The sequence below is a fragment of the Columba livia genome, chromosome 1, assembly GCF_036013475.1.
Source record: "Columba livia isolate bColLiv1 breed racing homer chromosome 1, bColLiv1.pat.W.v2, whole genome shotgun sequence".
Lineage (NCBI taxonomy): Eukaryota > Metazoa > Chordata > Aves > Columbiformes > Columbidae > Columba > Columba livia.
The window spans coordinates 170,307,872-170,327,791 of NC_088602.1; the positions used below are offsets into that span (position 1 = coordinate 170,307,872).

The following is a 19,920-nucleotide window of genomic DNA, read 5'->3' on the forward strand; positions in this document are numbered from 1 at the left end:
TACCAAACTACTTCTCCTTGGCCACAGAAACACAGACACGCCAAGCATGAAAATCCTTTTCTTAGTAATGCAGTATAAACTAGACCAAGAGAAGGGGAAATGGAAAAACTAAACTCACTCTTCTACTACCACACAAAAAAGCCATCAATGTATGATTTGAGAGATTTGTGCATTTTATAGCAGTGGCACAGCAGGAGCTGCTGGCTGGCTCCTGGCACTCTGAAAGCACGAAATGCTTCCCCACAGTTTGTATTGTATATTACTGAGTATTATTATAGGCATATCTCAAGACACAGAGCAACACACTGCCGGAACAGTAGACTGGCCAGTGAGCAACACTGTCAGACAGAAATGTGGCCCTAAGCACAGCAGGAGACAAACACCACCCACAACCTCCATTTCCTCTCCCGGTGGTCAGTATCACAGCGTGTTTTCACCAGCTCATTTTACCTCTGCTGAGAAAGCTGCCAGCCACAGCTTTAGTTTATAAAAATTAAGCAGATGAAACTTAAAATCCGCATGTGTGCATAAAATCTTTCAAGGGAGCTCAGGCAAGAGCAGAAGGATCAGATAGAGAGAATGTCCGGGACAAGCCCTGGTGAAGATGAGCCCCGTGGCCTCACACCCGGAGATGGAGACAGCGAAGGTTAACGGCAGTATGGCTCATTGGGGGAGAACGGACCATGGGCACGAGGAACAGCACAGCCTGGTGAGGTCTCCAGCCATTCCCTAAATGAAGCTGTTCCACAATCTGCCAATGAGCACACTTTCGCATTAAACTTTTTGCATGAAGGCCTAATTAATGGAGCACAAGGTGACTTATTAAATCTAAATTAAGGAACCAACTGAGTATCAAAAAAAATGTGTATCTCCAGCCAGGTAATGGCTGTATCAAATATTTGGATGTGCCCAAAGCCCAACAAAACTCACCTAGCAGATTCCTCATAAGCAAAAGCTTACCAAAAGATAATCAGAAACTTTTAAAACAAAAGAAAGTGAGACCACATTAGTTTGGGGAGTCTGCCAGATAACCAAAACTAGCAAAAAAAGAAGTGTGGTTGGTTTGTCCTGTGTCCAGTTTCTCCCTGTCTCCATCCACCTTAGCAGTGCTGTCTCCTGCAGGCATGCACATACTCCCAAAACTTTGTCAGTCCCATTATAAATTATTTTGGTGTTAAGACTGCAACTGCAGGAGATTAGTCCATAGAGCCGAGGACTTGCTGCTCAGAGACATGTTTGCTGTGCCCCTCCTCTAGACCAAAATATACATACTCCCTTATTTTCACCTTCAGGCTGGCTCCTCCTCAGCCCACCCAGAGCAACCACTGGTTAATGTATGCCCTGATCTCCTTCAGTGTGACTTGAGGAATGCAAACCACCCCAGCTTGCTGTAGCATTCCCACAGGACTAAGAATAAGGCTAGACAGAAAGCTCAGCCAGCCCAAAGGCAGAAAAAAAGTGGGGCAGAAAACAGATGTCTGCCTGCCAGTTATGAAGAAAACTAAGGTGCAATTCACATTTTGAGTGCAATTTTTAAGCGTCTGCATTGACAATATAGTTCAAGGCACGTGTCCACCTCTTTTGCAGACGATACTAGTGGAATAATCCAATTACTGCTGCTGTCATCAGGTTAATTTCTTTTCTCAAGAGGTCCGGTTTTGGGTGGAAATATTAAAATCTCCAAGCCTTACGCCATGTTCTCCTTCAAAAGCTACCCGATAGGAGCACGTGACACTGAGCAAGTGCCTGCTCACGACTATGTTTCATGTGCTGCTGCAATCCAAGCCACCGCGGTGCAGTAATGTGAGTCACAGAGCACACACATGTGCACTGAGCACAAGTGTGAACCGAACACTCAAGCCTGAGAGACAGCGCCACGCGCATGACGTGCTTGTCTATACGAATCACAGAGCTGGACTGTGCCGGGGTGAATCAGAGTGAGTCACAGTGGGAGCATGTGGCGGGGAGGGTGCTGCCAGTGTGTTGGGGACACACTGTGCATGGGTCACTTGTGCAGAAATCACAGCTCCCAAGACACTCCAACGCAGGGCTTTACCCACCTTCTGTGTGCATTTTTAGCTTGTTTTCTTTAGGAAACAAGGAAGGCTCTTGCAAACCTGGTGTGTGTGTGTTTATGTGTATGTGAGTCAGGCTTCCCAGTAACTCTTGAACCTGCTGGCCAATTTCTACCTGATTTGACAAAGGGGCAGAGGACTCAAGGAGAATTAAATTGTTCCAATGCTGTACAAAACACAGCCCACAACTGCACGCAGTCCTGAAGCCTTTGTCTGGCCCCACAGCACTGTGTATGATTCACCCACTCACAGTCAAAGTCTCACTAGGCAATCGAATAAGCCTCATCCTGACCTGGCAGCATGCCTGTAGTGGGCAACCCCTATACACAGAATCCCTAGGGCACCACTGTACATCTCTCTTTTGCCCAGCCAGCAGGTATAAAAGACACAGCGGAAGCTGGGAAAAAAGCCATAGGAGACCTGGGGGAAATGGGATTATTGTAGGGAGGAGGTATAGCCAGCTCCTGAAAAATTTAAGCTGCTTTGGGCACACCCACTTATTCTGGGTGTCTGGACATCTTCTAGTTGAAACAGGGCTGTAGGTAGCGAAATAAGATCCTTTTATGCCCGTGATCCTCACCACTAATGAGTTCAGCTCTTCTGAAATCTCTTCACCCAGCTCAAGTTCCCTCCTCCGTGGACTCTCTGGTGTCTACTAGGGGCTGAGCTCACATTACAGTCTTAGTATTTAATTGAGTTAAAGAGTCAATTAACCATGAGATGTGAATCCACTGAAAACAGGATTCATTCATTTGGGAGCTGACAAAATTACTTGTTCCATCACCCTTCCACTCACTCTGTCTTTTCAGCAAGCTGTTTCAATGTCAGGTCATAAAATTCACTTTCAAGTGTGCCAGATGGGGGGATGGGGTGGGAAGAAAAGCCTCTAGTGCAGATTTGCAAAAGTGATGAGGGATTCTGGGTGTCCATTCAGAGATAAAATGTGAAAGGCCCAACTTTCAGAAGGTGGAGATGCCCAGCATTTTTTCACATTTGGGCTGCTTTAACTTGTTTCATGTTGGATGTTGGAAAAAAATAATAATAAGGCACCTATAATCACTGTCCACACTCAAAGTGCTTTAGCCTACTTTTTCAATTGCCATCGCTTCCTGGGAGGTGGGCAGAGCCCATCCAGACACCAGGTGTCCTGCGCCCAGCAGCTTGGCAGGCAGCGCCAAGTGGAAAAGGCGCTTCTCCAGCCCTGATGCCACCTGTTCCCAAACCTCCCACCACCCACCCAGCCCTGCCGAGGAACAGGCTGAGCCTGGCCCACAGCCCAGGCCGTGAAGGAACCCAAATGGAGCCAGGCAACTTGGAAACACACAAGGCAGGCACTTCTGAGAAATGCTTTCTCCATACACCATTATCTGACAAATACACCATTATCCACGAAAAGCCTCTTTCTCCACTTTGCAAGTGACTGTCTCCTTTGTTAAGAATCCATTCACCAATCCTTTTTATCTATGGTACCTTCAGAAGAGGATCGTCTTCCTTAAGTTTCTCCTGAACTCACTTAGGTGGTTTGTGGGGTTTCTTTAAATTGTCTAGAATAGATAACTACAAGCTATTGGTAACCATAGGCTTAGTGCATCCTTTGAAGGAAAGCGCATACTCTTCTCTTTCAACCTCCTTCCATACTGCACCAGCAACAGGAGATTCCCTGCTCCCCACAAGCCTTCAGAGCTGGAAGTCATGGCAACACTATTTCCAATATGGGGAGTCTCAGCAAGAGGAGGCCATCCCCTTTGGAGGAAAAACTCATGTATTTCAAGAGGGTCAGAGCTACATGAGGCCACTTGCAAGGAAGAACATATCTGGCAATAGCAATTTTATTTCACATTCAGTCACATGCAGGGTGTGTGAACCCTATGATTTACTAAGCTTAAATAGAAGTTAAGACAATCAATCCCTCACAGGTCTCTGAGGTTTGATAATTGTGAAGAACTTGTCAATGCAACACACCAAACATGGAAACTCCAGCTCAGGTAGGTTTGTGTTGGAGGGAGCCCCTGTCAGCCAAGAGCCATGAACCCTCACTGCACACCACATCCTCGTGGGCAGCTCTGCCCCAGCTGAGGTGGCACCACACGTTGCCCATGGCCAGGTCCTGACTGGCTCAGCAGCCTCGTCCCTTAGCCCGATGCAAGTAACCAGCAGCATGCAAGGCTGTAATAAACCTTTCCCCAAGCTTCACCCCCCTTACCCACCCATCCATGACGTGGTATAGACAATGCTATATTGTGTTCAGCAGCGGTGAGAGGATCACCAGCTTGTCAAGCTGGTGATGTGGAGAACAGTATTAACTGAGTAATTAAATCATTTCTGTAATTACTTTCACACAGCTATAAATAATGTAAGCCCACACGTTCTCTCTGGAAGCCACAATAGCACAAGAAGAGAAGGTAAGGGATGCAAATGAAAAAGGAGAAATAATAATAATAATAAAAACACTTAACATTTATACATCATACTGCATTTTCAAAACACAGTGCAAACAATAATTAAGAAATGGGTAGCATGACAGGAGAGACTGAGAGGAAGGGAAGCGGGAGAAGGGAGAGGAGGGGAAGGGTGGCAGGTGTGGAGCAGGATTCGAGAGCCAGCAAGGTGGGCAGCCGGGTGGACACACTGCCCAGCCCCATGGCAAGGCCACACTGTGTGGCTCTTCAGCCCACACCTCTCTACTGCTGCAGTAGGGTGGTGGGTAAGGACACAAGGGTGCAGCTCTGCCTCTACAGAAAGCAAGCAGTGAAGCAAGCGCTTGAGCAGGAGCCAGGATGAAGCACAACACTGCACAAGCACACACCTGGAGGAACTAGCAACTCCATCACAGAGCATCCTCCTAGTGGCTTCTGTCTGTCCTCTCCAGTGCAGAGGCTTCTTGGTGGCCATGCTGGCCCCAAGCTAGGCAGCTAGCGGCCAGTGGAGGCTGCAGGGAGCTCGTCCCCTCCTCCCAGGAGCTTTTTTCTCTCCCCACCAGGCCTGGGGCCCCAGCACAGGGCACACTGGCTATGGCGGGGCACAGCCAAGCAAGCCCCAGGCATGCTTTGAGAGACCCGCTGGCCCTTCCCCAGGAGGGAAGCACTGATGCCAGTGTCCCTGTTACCCCCAGGAGCCATTTCTGACTCCTTTTGTGGCTCAGTGCAGAGCAGGGAGGGAATATTTCTGACCGGAGGGAGAGGCAGTGCTCACAAGGAAAGCATTGCTGCCTGATCCCACTGCCCTGTGCTCTCCCTCAGCCCAGGCGCACTCACCTCACTCAGTTTCCACCCAGCAGCTTCCTACCCTCATTTCACACCCCATGTCCTGTTTGCTCAGCAGTTCTGCCACTCCCTGCACTCCAGCTCTTGCTCCCATGTCAAGCCAGGCAGCATCGCTTGTGCAGGTACATTTCCTCTTTCCTCTCTACCTTTTCCTATACCCCATCTCCTGCTTCCCCACTTTTTCCAGTCCCCCTCTCCTTCTTTCCAGATCTCTTCCAGGTGTTCCTTCTCCACACTGGCTCCTCATACTCCCCTGACGCCACCTCACCCATGCTCCAGCTCAGATCCCCAATGCACAGTGTGTTTCTCCCAGCTGTACCCCACTTGGACCTCACAGAACAGCCCTGGCTCCAGGATGCCCTGTGCAGCCCTCAGGCCCGAGTGCAGTTTTGAAGCATGGCTTGTAAGGACAAGATGTCTATTAGAGATACATGGCAAACATCTAAAAAGACTCTGCAGTGTATATACAATTTCTCACACTTACAACAAGGCCAAACTTGTGGCAACCTATGCAGTGTTAGCACAATATTTCTGGTTAAGTGTCCTCCTCTGCAAGACACACTCTCCAGGTGGGGGCCCTTGCCCTGAAGACCACTGGTGGTCAGGCAGAAACTTCAGAGGAAAACATGCCAGCACTTGCAACACAGGTAAGTCACATAGCTTCTCAGCCACATTTTCAGAGAGAGCTGGTTTATTTTCTAAATAAATAGTGAAATAAATCAATCAGCTTGAGGCATACACCTGGCACAGGAAACTTTACTCAAACAGTCATAGTCTGGCAAAGTTACAGCAAACCCCCAAGAGGGCTTTATAATGGGGAATGCTGGGCAAGCTTACAATTGACAGTACTATCAGCTCTGCATACAATAAGCTCTCCTGCATGCTGCAGCTATTCAGCCACCTCTAATGGGGGTTACAGCTTCTCCTCCTAGAGTCCAGATTTTCATATCAAGCATGATATTTACTTCTGCTAGAAAAACCTATTAATTGCTCCCTAGCAATGAGGTGGACTTTGCCTTTTGTAGAGCCCAAAGTCCTTTAGAAAAACATTGTTATGGTCTTCTTGCAAAGGGCAAATTGCTGGAGGCAGAAGCTCAGCAACTATCTTAAAATCGCGTTTTATAGCAGAGCTGCAGTGAGGACTCAGGTCTACCAGATCTGCTTGATTCTGCTGGCACCCTTTACATCACTACTCCTCACTGTGTGTGCCTGCCTTTTTGGCTTTTATCCTCCCTGCCTTTACAATCTCCATGTCCTTCAATCCCTCTTCCCCCCATCCGCTGAAACATATATTTATTGTTATTATCAGGAACCTCATAGATACACAACTAAAAGCTATTGCAAAGCATAGAGAAAAACTGTCTTGACAGAATCTTTAGGGTAGCTTGTTTTTTTTTTTCCCCAGTCATTTACAGAACTTACTTAAATCAAGCCCTCTTTTCCCACCCCCACCCCACCATGACCCTAGATTCAGGAGAAGTTTTCTTGTCTGTCTTTCATCTTGTTCATCCTCTTTCTCCTCCACTCTAGCTATATAACATACTCTACAGCGCTTAGTTCAGTCCTGCTTGAAAATAGCTGAAGCAACATGGTCTCCACGCTTTTCCCTAAGGAGACAAGAGCACACCCTAATAAAACTCAATGTCAGAACTTTTTTCTTGATATACATATATCATTTAGTATTATCATTTAACATATCGTAATATATCATTTAATATCTTTTCTCAAATTTATCCTGTCGTTTCCACTGCCTACTTCTGGCAGCTACACCAAGCATTATTTTCTCTAATCTTAGCCTACCTCTGTTCACAGAGTATATAAATCACACCCTGACTCATTGTTCAGCCAATCTACAATATGCACATATAGCTGTTTCTGACTTTCCTCATATATCAGTTCCTCCAGACCCTCAAAAGTGTCACAGACTACAATTATATCTTTTTCTGTACTCTGTTTTTTTTCCAGCCTACGTATATGTAATTCCCTTAACTTCCTTCATAATCCATCCCCTCCAAACTTGGTTAATGAGGCAAATAAAAGGCAAAGAGAATAAGATATTCCCTGGAAAGAATTGTTTCTCTTTGTCCCACGGTTACTGGGGAATGACACGCAGATCTAAAGCGGCAGCATCGGGCAATTTCACACTCCGTGTTTTCAATTTCATTTTGAGGCCAGTTTAGGGTAAGGACAAATTGGAGTGTAATTAATTTAGATTTTGTGAGACAAGTAACCGCTTGGGGTTGTAATAAAGGACTGGCTGTCCCAGAATGAAGAAACTAATCTCCTTGTCCGGCTGGGGATGGCACAAATTGATTTAATACTTTTGTGTTGGGCTTTTTGTTTTGAAGAAAGGGGTTATAATAATGATTATAAATAACTATGGGTCAGATCTCATCAAGCTCCCAGATTTTCCTTAGGTAAGTGCTCACAGATTTGGAGATGTACCTAAACATGATCAGTGTGAAAATCAAAGTTAGAAATCTAGCAAGAAATAACTTTTGAGAAAAAGTCTCATTATTTGCCAGGTCCAAGCTGGGTGGAAATCAACGTTTTCCTCACAGATATTTCAATACTTCTATTTCCAGATAGACAGTGACAAAACCACATTTAAACACTGGTAAGAAAGGGCTCCTCTTCCCTCAGGTAGGTTGCAGTGGTTGCATTCAGAGCTAGGCAAGGAAAGGTCTTCTGTCACTCCATCACCATAACAACAGAAGAAAACTAACTCAGTACTCCTTTAAGAAGAATTCTATGACCCAAAATAAAGCAGCTTATAAATAGCAACAAAAGGCTGATGTAAAGGAACCAGGCTTCAGTTTTGCTTGGTGTTTGTTGTCTGGGACAACTGCTGAGGGAAGGCATCTGCACCTTCACGTAGTTGTCTTCTCCTTCAGCATCCTACCCTTGCCCCATCACTGCCACTACCCAAAAGTGCCCCAGGGCACCCTGGCAGAGTGTGAGCCTCACCAGGGCCCCTCCAGGTTTTCTCCTCCCCAACCCTGTGACACTCAAGCTCAGATAGTGCCTTTGGGCTTCAGGTGTCCAAGCTTCTGCATTTCCAAGGCCTGAGACAGACAGGAAATGCATCCAGTAGAAATTATTAGGGGAGGGAAAGTGATGGGGGCATTTCAAGGAAGGTTATGTTCCCATAAGATTTTTTTAGAAGGGGATTTCTTGTTGCGTTTAAGTAAAAAACAAATAAAATAAATAAAATAAAATATACAACAACAACAAAAACCCCACTTGTGATTCTTGAAAACAATGACTCCAAAAAAAGTAAAGGCCTTGAAACAGAGTTACTCCCAAGCAAATGGGAGATAAAGCAGAGGACAACACTAAAAACTAAAAAGCAGGCTATTTTAATAAGATATTTAATAAAAGAAACAATACTCTCTTTTTTGGTCTTTTTTATCAAAAAAAATATTAACGAGAGTACTTGAGCTCATGTTTAGAAAATGAGAGTTAACATTGAAGGATTTAATGGCCCTGGGGAGAGGTTAAAGCTCTTAAAAGTTCATTTCCAGGTTTCCTAATATCTGAGGGATTTTAAATGCTGTAATTTATTTGTAAAGTAATAAAATAGTTCTGGGGAAATTCTCAGATGTTAATTAAACTCCACAGAAATATGCTACCTATATTCCCTTTCTTTATATGAAAAAATGTTATTTTGTAGAGATGGATTAGACACAGATGTAAACATAAATTACAGATCCACCTGGCCTGTTATTACATGTGTATGCTCAAGGGAAAAACAACACTAGCATACAATATTGGCTTTTATCCTCTCTATCTCTGTGACCTACCTTTCTTTTGTCTCCCCAACTTTTGCATCAGACTCATAGTTTGAGGACACATGATATTTAGTTCGTTATTCGTGAGCTACACAGAGCTCTCATTTGGCAGCACAAGGAAAATGAGCACTAAAAGCTAAAGAAGTGTATTAATCATGTCCTCAAGAAAATTATTAAAAGCTTGAAGGGAAACTGCTACTTTTTTTTTTTTTAATCAAACTTATCTTTGCTAATCACTAGATTAATCTAAGAAACATTTAAATTATTACTGTCATCAAATGCAGTTTCAGATAAATGAAAATGCTTTGTGAAATTACATGAACTGCATATAATTTCACTCTGGAAGGAAAAAAGGGATTGAAATAATATGGTTCAATGTTAGAATATTTCTAAGTTTGCAGGCTTTCCCCCTTCTAAGCAACATTTTTTAAAAATTTCCTTCAGTTCATATAATCCATTCAAAAGGAACTAGTTTTTTGTTGGTTTTTTTTTTCCTGATTTTCCTTCACACAAGCGCTCTAAAAATTTCAGATGTCATCCGTAATAGAAATGAAACAAATTTACATCCAAAAAATGAGGTTTGCATTCCCCATGCATCTCTATTATTTAACCTTTGGAAACCTGAGAGTGAAAGTGCTTTCCTTTTAGTTACAGATGTTCTTCTTTTAGCAGCGCTGTCCCAGTGTCTTTGACTTTGTCCTGGTTTCAATGTGTATCTAGGTGCTCAGCTTATCCAACTAGTTTTGGTTTCCCTCTACCTGCAGCATCACTTTGCTCACTGGGACAAGCAGTTAGTTTTCTTGTTTTACACCTATTGACCGAGCTTGGACTTGCTCCCACCATAATACCAAAGAACATCATTGCTGCAGCTGCATGTCCAAGGCATGAAGCAATCACAGCAACCTTCAGCATTAAGAGACTCAATGTCTTGGAAACCTTGACAGAAAACAAAATGAAAAAGGACAGGTATTTATGAAGAAGAGCAATGTAGTGGAGGAGCACCAGAAAAGTCAGCTCTATGCTGTGTAAGAAAAAAAAAGGAGAATCTAGCCTAGGATCAGGGGTTTCACATTTCAGGTTAGCTTCATGCAGCTTTTATACAGATTTTATTATGGGCACAGCCCAATTTAATAGATCGTTCTTTCCTACCATTTTATTTCCATCAGTATGGCTACCCTGCATGGGCAAGCCCTAGAGAAAATAGCAAGGGACACAGAGATAGAGAAAAATGATTTTCAGATAGGATAACAATAATCTTCTTGTTCCAATATTTTTCCTGGGTGCTGCCTGTGCACTGCTGAGTTACTATAAAGCCGCACAGGAAAAGAAGCCTTGGTGAAATAACATGACTTTGGAAAAATAGCGAGGGACAGGTCCACTAAAAATAATGGTCACAAGCTGTGCTGCAAGAGAACCCAAAGCATTTTCTACTCTTACCTTTTCTGCCTTCTATATCACTGAGTTGACTTTTTCTGTTATTAAAAATAAATAAATAAAATAAATAGCCTATGATTACAAAACAGACCAGTCAGCCAAATGATGTGGTCATTTTTTCGGCAAGAAGCTGAATCTCTTTCAATATGAAAAGGGTCCCAAGATCACCCTTCTCTTAAGGTACCTATAAATGGACATTGTTACTGTTATTTGCTTTTTTGTGACTGCTCCTTTACCTCCTAGCTCTGGGCAGAAGAGGTTTTAGGTAATATCAAAAATATAATGAAGAAAAGCCCAGCCCAGATTTCCAGTCTCAGGTCTGCAAACACAAGATATTAGTTTGTGTGCTTATCTGAACTGAAGCTTGGTTTGCAGACTTGAAGGTTTCCTTCCACCGTCAGTCTCCTAACACAGAGCATCCTCATCCATCAGCTATTTCCACACTGTAATAGGATTGAATTTCTGCTTTCAAAACTACTGGAAGAAAGGAGAAATTATTTTAAACACTGTAATGGGAGCAGATATGCTCACCAGTCATGAGCGCATTGCGGTCCTCTGGACAATACAAACTAATGCTTAAGATCAGGCAATACAAAGCTATAAAAAGAAAGGTCATTGCAGCAGCTTGAGGCAAACTGAAGAGACCAGAGAGCCTCCACAAGCAAAGTTCTGGGATCACAAGAACCTAGCATTGGTGGTGGCGCAAGCTTCTCTCCATCTCAACTAATCCAGATTAAATCCAGATCCTCAGTGATTCATGCTATTCCCTTTCTCATCAGAGGTCCAGGTGAGATTATGCTATTATCCTAGTCCCTTTTCAAGGTGTCAGCACGAAAACAAGGACTAGGTGCTTCCCTGTAGTGCTGAAACAGTGCGGTCACCCTTCTACCCTGCCCCACAGCTGCAGGGCTTGTTCCTCGGAGAAGACCTAGCGCAGGGGCTACTGGACCTCCGCAGCCCCCAATCCCAGGCCACCCAGCCCCGACGGAATGACTGCTGCAGTTTGTGCTGTTTGGTGTCACCGCTGGCACGTTCATCAGAGATTATAGGGACTGAACTGGCTATGACGAGACCCTCTCTCAGCAAAGTGGTCTCTCCAGAGCTCAAGTGAGGCACATCGTGTGTCTGTGCTTCGCTGTTTTCCTGGAACTAAACCCAGATCACAGTGTGCACACAGATCATCTGGTCATTTCCTTATTTTGCCAAATTAGGCAGAGATTAAATGTAACACTTTGTAACAGCTAAATCAGTGTGATTAGAGACATGAGCACTGAGGACAGAAATGGCAAAACGATATGCAAATTACTATATACTTATTTTTCAGAGGAAAAAGGCAAAACAAGAAGATACAAACGTTATCTACAACATATAATTGCATGCAATATTAAAGAGCATGAGTTTGAACAAAACAATCAGGAAATCCAGATGTTACACTTTCAGCAACATACCTCCACCTGCTATGTCAGACCTACGGCAGGATTCATGGCATTTAACTCAAGGCATCATGAGCAGGATACAGCCTTCTTCAGTAATCAGTGGGGAGACACAGGACTATCCCATGAGCATTTCACTGCACCCTGAGGTGGGTGGGGTGAATTGTCCTCAGGTGGTGCCTCCTTCCCCACCAATTGTAATGACGCCTAGACCTTCAGCTGACAGGCAGCAAACTTCCAGATGCATGTTAACTGAGATGAAGCCAGCCTATGGTGCACATTATACAATATTTCTGTATGTATATACAGGAGAAAAGAAAATTCAGGCTTGAAATCCTCTTTTTTTTTTTTCTTTTTTTTCTTTTTTTTTCCTTTGCCTGCCCTTTCGTGTCTCAATTTACCAGTTTCACAGTATATCACAAAACCCTTTTTACACACGGACCCAAATTTTATCCCAGACACACTTATTAAACCCTCATTGAAGGTGAAATAGAATTTCACATGCTACTCCAGGGAAGGTGGTTTGATTGAGGAGGTTTTCTTTGCATTAACCTCCAGAGAAGAGGGGCTTATCTGTCACACCAAGGAGTTAGTGGTTTGTAGCGTTCTTTAGGTTTGCATTGGCGCTACTGATCACAAATGCACAAGGAGCACAACAAAGCCCTAAGTGCTGGTCTGAATCTGTGAAATGCTGAGCAAGTTCAATCACAGCTGACTGCTGTGGGCTTTGAGGGGATGCTGCAAGAAGCAATCCATGCTTACAGGATCAAACCTCAGCCACACAACTCATCTGCAAAGAATATGACCAAGAGTCACTAAAAGCAAAGCCTCTGTCAAAGCCTTCTGTGGAAAATAGATTGTTTAAAGACTTACCAGGCTGACTTCAGTGTTTTTAGTAGAATATCACTGTATTTACTCTTACTATATTCAATTCATCAAATAAGTATTATCCATTAAAAATTATGCACCTCTGAATCAGAAGCTGTAAAGGTCAGCCTTTTCATTTACATTTAAAAGAAATCTTGGCCTTTCCTAAAACTGCAGATCTTTGTACATAACCTGCTTCTCCCTCTGCAAAACTACCAAAAAAAAAAAAAAAAGAAAAAAAGGAAGTTGGATAAAACAGAGGTCTCCATTCATAAGGCTTCCAGGCTTCCACCTCTGAGCTCCCTGTGGCCTACCTGCCCGCCTGCCAGAATGCTCTTTAGAAGCAACCCAGTGGGGTACACAGGGCAGTTGCGGGAGACGCTGCCTTCCCAAGGAGAGGCTAGAGACAGGTAGAAAGAAAAGCTTTTACAAAGTTCAATAGGCCAAATTTCTCTTTGAATTACAGCAGTGTAAATCTGATCTAATCCTGCCAAAGGCAGTGGGGCTATGCTGGATTTACACTGCAGGAATCCAAAATCAGAATTTGGCCTGCCACGTTCAAAGTCACAAGGACCTTTCCCCAGTGCTTAGGAGGCCTGGCATCAGTAACACTTAAGCTTATTCAAAGAGGATGTAAAATGCCACCAAAAGTGTGAAATGCGGCACAAGTAATGCTTCAGACCTCTTTTGCACAGACATCGGTAACCACACAACACAGCAGGCAGATCATCAAAATGCAGCATTGTTGCCTGACTGCCCTCCAAGACAGAAAAGCTTTGTTTGGGGTGGAATGGGGCAGAATGACTTTAGCACATGTGTAACTATTCAAGGAGGGCAGGAGGAAAGAGGGCAGGAGGAAAGAGGGCAGGAGGAAAGAGGGCAGGAGGAAAGAGGGCAGGAGGAAAGAGGGCAGGAGGAAAGAGGGCAGGAGGAGTCCTGTGTTTATTTTATTCAGTGACTACTTTAGCTCAAAGGCTGATACAAGAATATAACACTGCATATTAACTGTATGTTATTTGGCAACTGAACAGTTGGTCAAAGAGTGAGAAAATAATTTGTGATTAATTTATCCCCATTTACTCACCTACGATAACCTGCACTGGATTATTTATTTACAAGTTAAATAAAACAGAAAGTGTCTGGATTTCTCAGCCCCCTAGATCTCTTTCTGAGAAAAAGCTGCCACTGTGGCCAGCTTAATTCTCCCCTTTCATTCAATTAGACCCAATTCTGCCCAGTTAAATGTCGCAGATTCACTTACAAGCGACCTGTAAAACAAAAAGGCTGCCAGCTTGTGTCTCTGTTTACTTCTCTGCAATGCACAAAGGGTGGTCAAGAGGGTCTTCCCAATAAAGGGGGAATACTTTTATCGGGTCCAGCTGCACCCCATGGGGGCTCCTCTAAGCTTAGACTTATCAGCTGGCCAAAGATGCTGCTCTCTCTGCAACCTGCCCTGTTCAAAATCAGTAGTAGGAACATTTGTTGGTGTAGTGATCCCCTAGAAGACTGGCTAGGGCCTGGGAAAACAAGGAAAAGTCAGTGATAGGAAGGAACAAAGTAGTGCAGTGGAAAAAAGGAAGACTGAACTGGACTGGTTCAGACTGGTTAGTTGCTTTAGCTAACACATATTTAACTTCAGGAGCTAATGAACACTTCTGAGAAAGGATGGCTTTATTAAAGATTCAATTATTTTCCAATTAAGATGTAAGAGCTGTATTAAACGTCCCTGAAAATACCACAATGTCCTCCAGCTGCATGCAGGAAAAACCCAAACTAGCATCCTTGGCTCTTCTAAGGTAAAACACAGGCAAAAATAAAATCTTTACTAAAAAAAAAAAAAAAGAGTCACAATTGTCAGGGGCTCTTTACCCTTCCTAAGAAAAAACAAAAGGGCTGATTATTTTGCAGCTCTCTTCTACCCGCTCCTTTCCTTCCTGGGTTTTTCTCTGTTGCAGATAATTCCACATGATTAATAGGCTCCTCTCAGTGGTGCTACACACAGTTAGCTCTTTTAATCTCTCTTTGAATCTGAGACTGTCTAATCCCCAAACCTTTGGCCCCATGAGACTACACCTGAGGATCACAGAGTAAGATATTTCTTTCTGTTTTAAGCTTCGATCTGCAAGTATGCGATAGAAGGAAGCTCAAATTTACCTTATCTGCCATGATCATAGAGGAGCCTCCATGGATGCCCAGGATGGGAGTGAGGGTCTGGGCAGAGATGAAGTCCAGGATCTGGGCAATGGCTTCCTGGTCTGTGTCGTCAGCAAATACTACCCCTTGAATCTTCCGATCTGACATGAGGTCACAGATGCGGGTGATGATGCTCTTGGGATCTGTCTCATTCATGGCCACCAGCTCCACCCGAGGCACCACTGAGAGGTGGTGGAAGTCATCTTTCTCGTGGGCATCTTTGATGGCCACTTCGTCTGAGGTCCCCACGAGGATGACCGCAATGCCAATGCTCGGGTGGCTTTTCTGGGCATGGGCCCCGCTCCCTGTTGTCGCGAGGACTGCCAGCACCAGCCAAAATCTTGGAGAGTAGCACTCCACTCTGCGCCTCATCTTCGGCTCTTACACTCCCTGAGCAAGGAAGGAAAAAAAAAAAAAAGGGAGGAAGTAAGAGGAAAGGAGAGTGATTAATTGACAAGTCAGGCACGCACTCAGCCTTCAAGGCAGATTCATTGATTTTCCTCAGCCACTAGCCCTCCTCCCACCAGTCCTTCTTGCCTGATGCCCAGCCCTTTGGCTACATTCAAGGACCTGTTAAAGTCAAGGGGGTCAGACCAGACCAGCCTCTACTTCAGAGTTTGGAGTCACTTCAGAGAACAGCTGTCAGCAGAAGGTGGGATCAAGTAATCTCTCAGGTCCCATGTCACTCTGAGACCCAAGTCAAAAGAGAGAGAGAATTGTCTTTTGATGGCTGATCAGCTGTCTTCGTGAAACTAATTGCTTATGTCAAGCCCATGTCTAAGTGTTCACCCTCAACACAAAGGAATTACTGGTGCTTGTGATCAGTTTGACCTTCTGCTGGAGGTATAGGCATGGAGGCTGAAGGGACCAGGCAGATAAAGACTCCCTTTTACTTTCTTAGTGCACCTCCTCCAGAATAAAGTGAGGACAAACGGGCAAGGCCATTGGATGTGTGCGTATGTGTGTATCCATTGCATACTACTTTCCTACCACGAGGACACACACAGCTCCAGTCTGTAGTACAGCCAGCCATATCCCTTTCACACATATAAGGTTCATTTCTTTTTAAAAAGCCAGGAACACAAAATTTCCCAGAGGTCATGGCCAAAACTGAATCAGTGCAGTGTGGGGAAGACATTCTCTCCAAGCCTATCTAACAGCTACTTTTGCCCAGAAGCAGAAAGACCCACAGATCTTACAAAGGTTCACCCTTGGCTACTACAGCCAGGGATGTCACACCAATCTTTTCCCTGAACATGTCCACTTTATTTTGTAATCATAACAGCAGAAATGGAAAAACCCAATGAGGTCATCTCTCCAGCCCCTGCCTGAGCAGCACTATTCCCTGCGGAATTGTTCCTAGCTCTTTCTTTATTCAGTCTCCTTTTAATAACAGTTTGTATTTCCACAGCACTTTTCATCCTCAAGGCACCTTACAAACACTAATGAATAAAATCTTGCAGCACCTATGCAGCATAAATATCAGAACCCACCCAGGTCTGGGCACAAAAACAGCAAAGCATTCCCCTGTCTGCCCAACACCCCTGTGGGAGGCAGCACTGCTCGGTGTGCCAACCCAGGGCCATGCTGCTGTCCCAAGGAGTTGTCAGGCGTTTCAAACTACACAAGACTTCCAGTGCAAAAAGTCCTGCTCAGCTATTCATGTCCATAACTCTGCTCTTCAGCATCCAGTCACACTCTAAATACCCCAGCCCTGCACTTCTCTGCACTACACCTCTGGTCTTAGGGGTCCAGGAACAGGACCTTTACATACTGTTTGCTACTATACATGCCTCTGTCAAAAGAACAGAAAGCCATGGCAGCAGGGACAAGGCTGGCAAGAAGTCCATTAAACAGTCCTACCTGGTACCAGCCACCTGCAGGGAAAAGGTGCAAGAGAGGCCATCTTGCCCTACCCAGGAGAACACATAGGCTCAACACCTGCTCCCTCATTGTCATGCTAAGCAGAGAGAACGTATTCTGCATTTATATTACCAGATAAATAAGAGATAATAACGTAGATAATAAATATGCACCGGAGGAACCAAATCCACTTAGGAGGCTGAAAGGGACTGCGGGCGCGAAGTGCCAATCGATTCTAAACTCTCTGACGGATCCACTTTCTGAGAGATGTTCACAAGGAGAACCAAGAGACTTTGAGAGTTTGGCAAAATGAACAGCTAACTTCATTCCGGCAGGACTGTTATCCTCCAATTACGAGTCACTAAATTAAATTCCTTCACAGTGAAATGCAGTCCCCACTCTTGCAATGCTTTATTAACTTTAATGCACTCTATACACTCTCTGTCTCTCACTCTCTTGCTCACTCACTTTAATTCTATATTTGTTCTCTTTAAAATATGTCTCCTGCGATCCCTCTGCATAGTCTCACACAGTATATTACGCTTGGTTAGGCAATGGCTAGCTGTGATGCCCAGGGAGTAGAGTGTATGTTTTTCTCAAGCCCTCTCGTACCAGGAATAGTTTACAGGGCCTTCCAAGCCAGGGCTTGGATAGCAGCAATGCAGGAGCTATGCAGGTGATCATGGCAGCTGTCTGCCTTCACACCCAAACACAGACTTCTCCCACTGGGAAAAATGCCGGCCAAGAAACACATCCCCTTCTCTTCACCTGCATAAAAACCAATAAATTTCTAGCATCTACCTTCAACCTGCAGAAAAGAGCCCAGATCCTGAAGAGCACATACATCGCAATCTATTGGGTGTCTAGCTCATGGGATGTGCCCCCCAGGCAGATTTTCCATTCAACACAAGATTATAGAGTTCCCAGTACAAAGCCAGATCCTCAGGCTTTGGCCAATATGCAGAGAGCAGACAGAGCTAAAAGGCTGATGAAAAGAGGAGGGCATTAGTGCTTCCACAGCCAACCTGGCATCTCCTCAGCCATAAGCCCTCTCCGGATCAGGCAGAGTAATGCTTAGGTACCCTGTGTTGTATCACTGAAGACAGCTCTCCCTCTATCTCTCGCTCACATGTAACACTTTTGTCATGCTCACAAAGTGGTTTGGGTGGTCTGTATGGCAGAGACCAGTGTTCTTCTGAGGGAATAGCAGGCATCAGGTCCAGGCTGGGCTCCCTTGCAGGGTGGGACCTAGAGATGTGATAAGGCACGGGAATGCCAATAAATCAGAGCCAACCCAGGGCCAAGTGGTGGTCTCCACCATTCAGTTCCCATATGGCAGCAACAGGTTCAGTGTGGAGTTGAACTGCTTGAAGACCACAGCAGGGGTGCTCACACTGCTGCAGTCCTTTCCCTATCCTCCTTGGGTCTCACTTCTGTTCACAAGCAGTAGCCCCTACCCACACTTCTGCTCACATGCAAGTGCTGGCTGTTGGAGAAAGGGACAAATGTCCCAGCATCAGCCCCATCTCTCTTTCCTTGTCTGGTCTGGCTCACTACAAGTCCCTTTTGAATGTGTGGTGGTAGAGACATGGGTGAACCAGCACAGACTTATTATCAGATTAAGGTGACCCCAGAACTATTGTGAAAATGTGGGTTTGCATATGAAGCACCAAGTTTTATCCATTAATTTCTACACTGTTCAAATGCAAAAGTTTGAGGCACCCAATCAAGAAGCACTGGAGGCAGCATGTGGACCTCCTCCTGAGTGATGATCTGGTTTTCAGTGAAGAAGAGAAATGGAGAAATTCACACATGGAAAAATTGACGAGCACTTGACAAGACTGCAGTTGTAAAACAGCGTTTGCCCTTAGTTGTTTCAAGTAACTTTAATATAACTAGAGTTTACTTTTGCCAGTCCAGAATGATTTTAAAAGCATGCCAGTGTATTTTATTACAAAGTATTTTACATGGGCAGGTTTTTCCCTTGGTGGTTACAAGGGGCAACACAGTTTTTGGAGTATTTTCTGTGATTTTGCCACTCCAAGAAAATTTAGCAAATCCCAAAGTCCAGTCTAATAAGTAAAATCCTTTACACATTACTCCACAATATTATATCATCCTTTACACCCTGGAAAATAACAGATGACAAGGCCATTACACAAAGTGGTTTTACAGGTACACCTATATTTAGGTATAAACATGTCTGTAAAACCATTATACCTCTAAAATCTCATTTTACTTACCAATAAAACACATCCACTACAGTAAAGGAATGCAGCATCTACTTAGTGCTGCAGAGCAATGTTACACAATCATTATTAAAATGGGAAGGGAAAGTTAACTTCTCCAACCGAAAATGCAAGAGGAATGTAGGTAGTCAGACAGTAATTATTCAGATTGGAATTTGGCCAGGACCAAAGGTTAGATTGCTTAAAAATATCATGAGAACCTTATCTGACACTGCATTTTCATGTGGATCAGATCTAAGATAAGTATTAATAGAAAATTATTAGGCTGCACAGGCAAAATACAGCTCAGCATTTAGAGATATTTCTGGATGATATTTCAAAATACTGGAAGTACACAAATAGGTCACTGTGCATTCAACCAGGCTAACTGTAAATAAAGTACTACTCAGGCAGTGAACAGCAAAGATACGCAATCTTCAGGTCAGATAAAGAAACTGAGGCAGAACATGGACTGGTCCCAGGAGCTTGGGGGCAGTTCTGTCCTGTGCTGACGCTGGAACATCCTTTTGCTGCAATTGTGCCAGCTGGGCAGTTATGCACAAAAGCCTCTTGGGAGGATATTTGCACGCCCCCAAAACCTTATCTCCAAACTCAAGAAAGCAAGAGGAAAGGAAGTCCTGTAATACTGCAGCCCCAGGCAAAAAGCTGTCTTCCAGGCAGTGTTGCTAATGAGGAGGAAGACAATGCTTGCAGCAGGAGTCTGAACAGTGTGCCACCAGCAAAGGGAACTTAACAGGGCCATTGGCTCCAGA

The 19,920-nt window shown here is 44.3% G+C and overlaps 1 protein-coding gene across 6 annotated transcripts in view; it reads right to left on the reverse strand.

Moving 5' to 3' along the window:
- Positions 1–19,920, reverse strand: part of GRIN2B (glutamate ionotropic receptor NMDA type subunit 2B) — a 258,958-nt gene that overhangs the window by 174,007 nt on the left and 65,031 nt on the right. For all 6 annotated transcript variants that reach the window (XM_065045215.1, XM_065045208.1, XM_065045224.1 and 3 more), the window contains one exon: positions 15,018–15,446. In XM_065045215.1, the coding sequence (XP_064901287.1) occupies positions 15,018–15,428 (411 nt within the window). In that variant the 5' untranslated portion in view covers positions 15,429–15,446. The remainder of the gene's footprint in view (positions 1–15,017; positions 15,447–19,920) is intronic.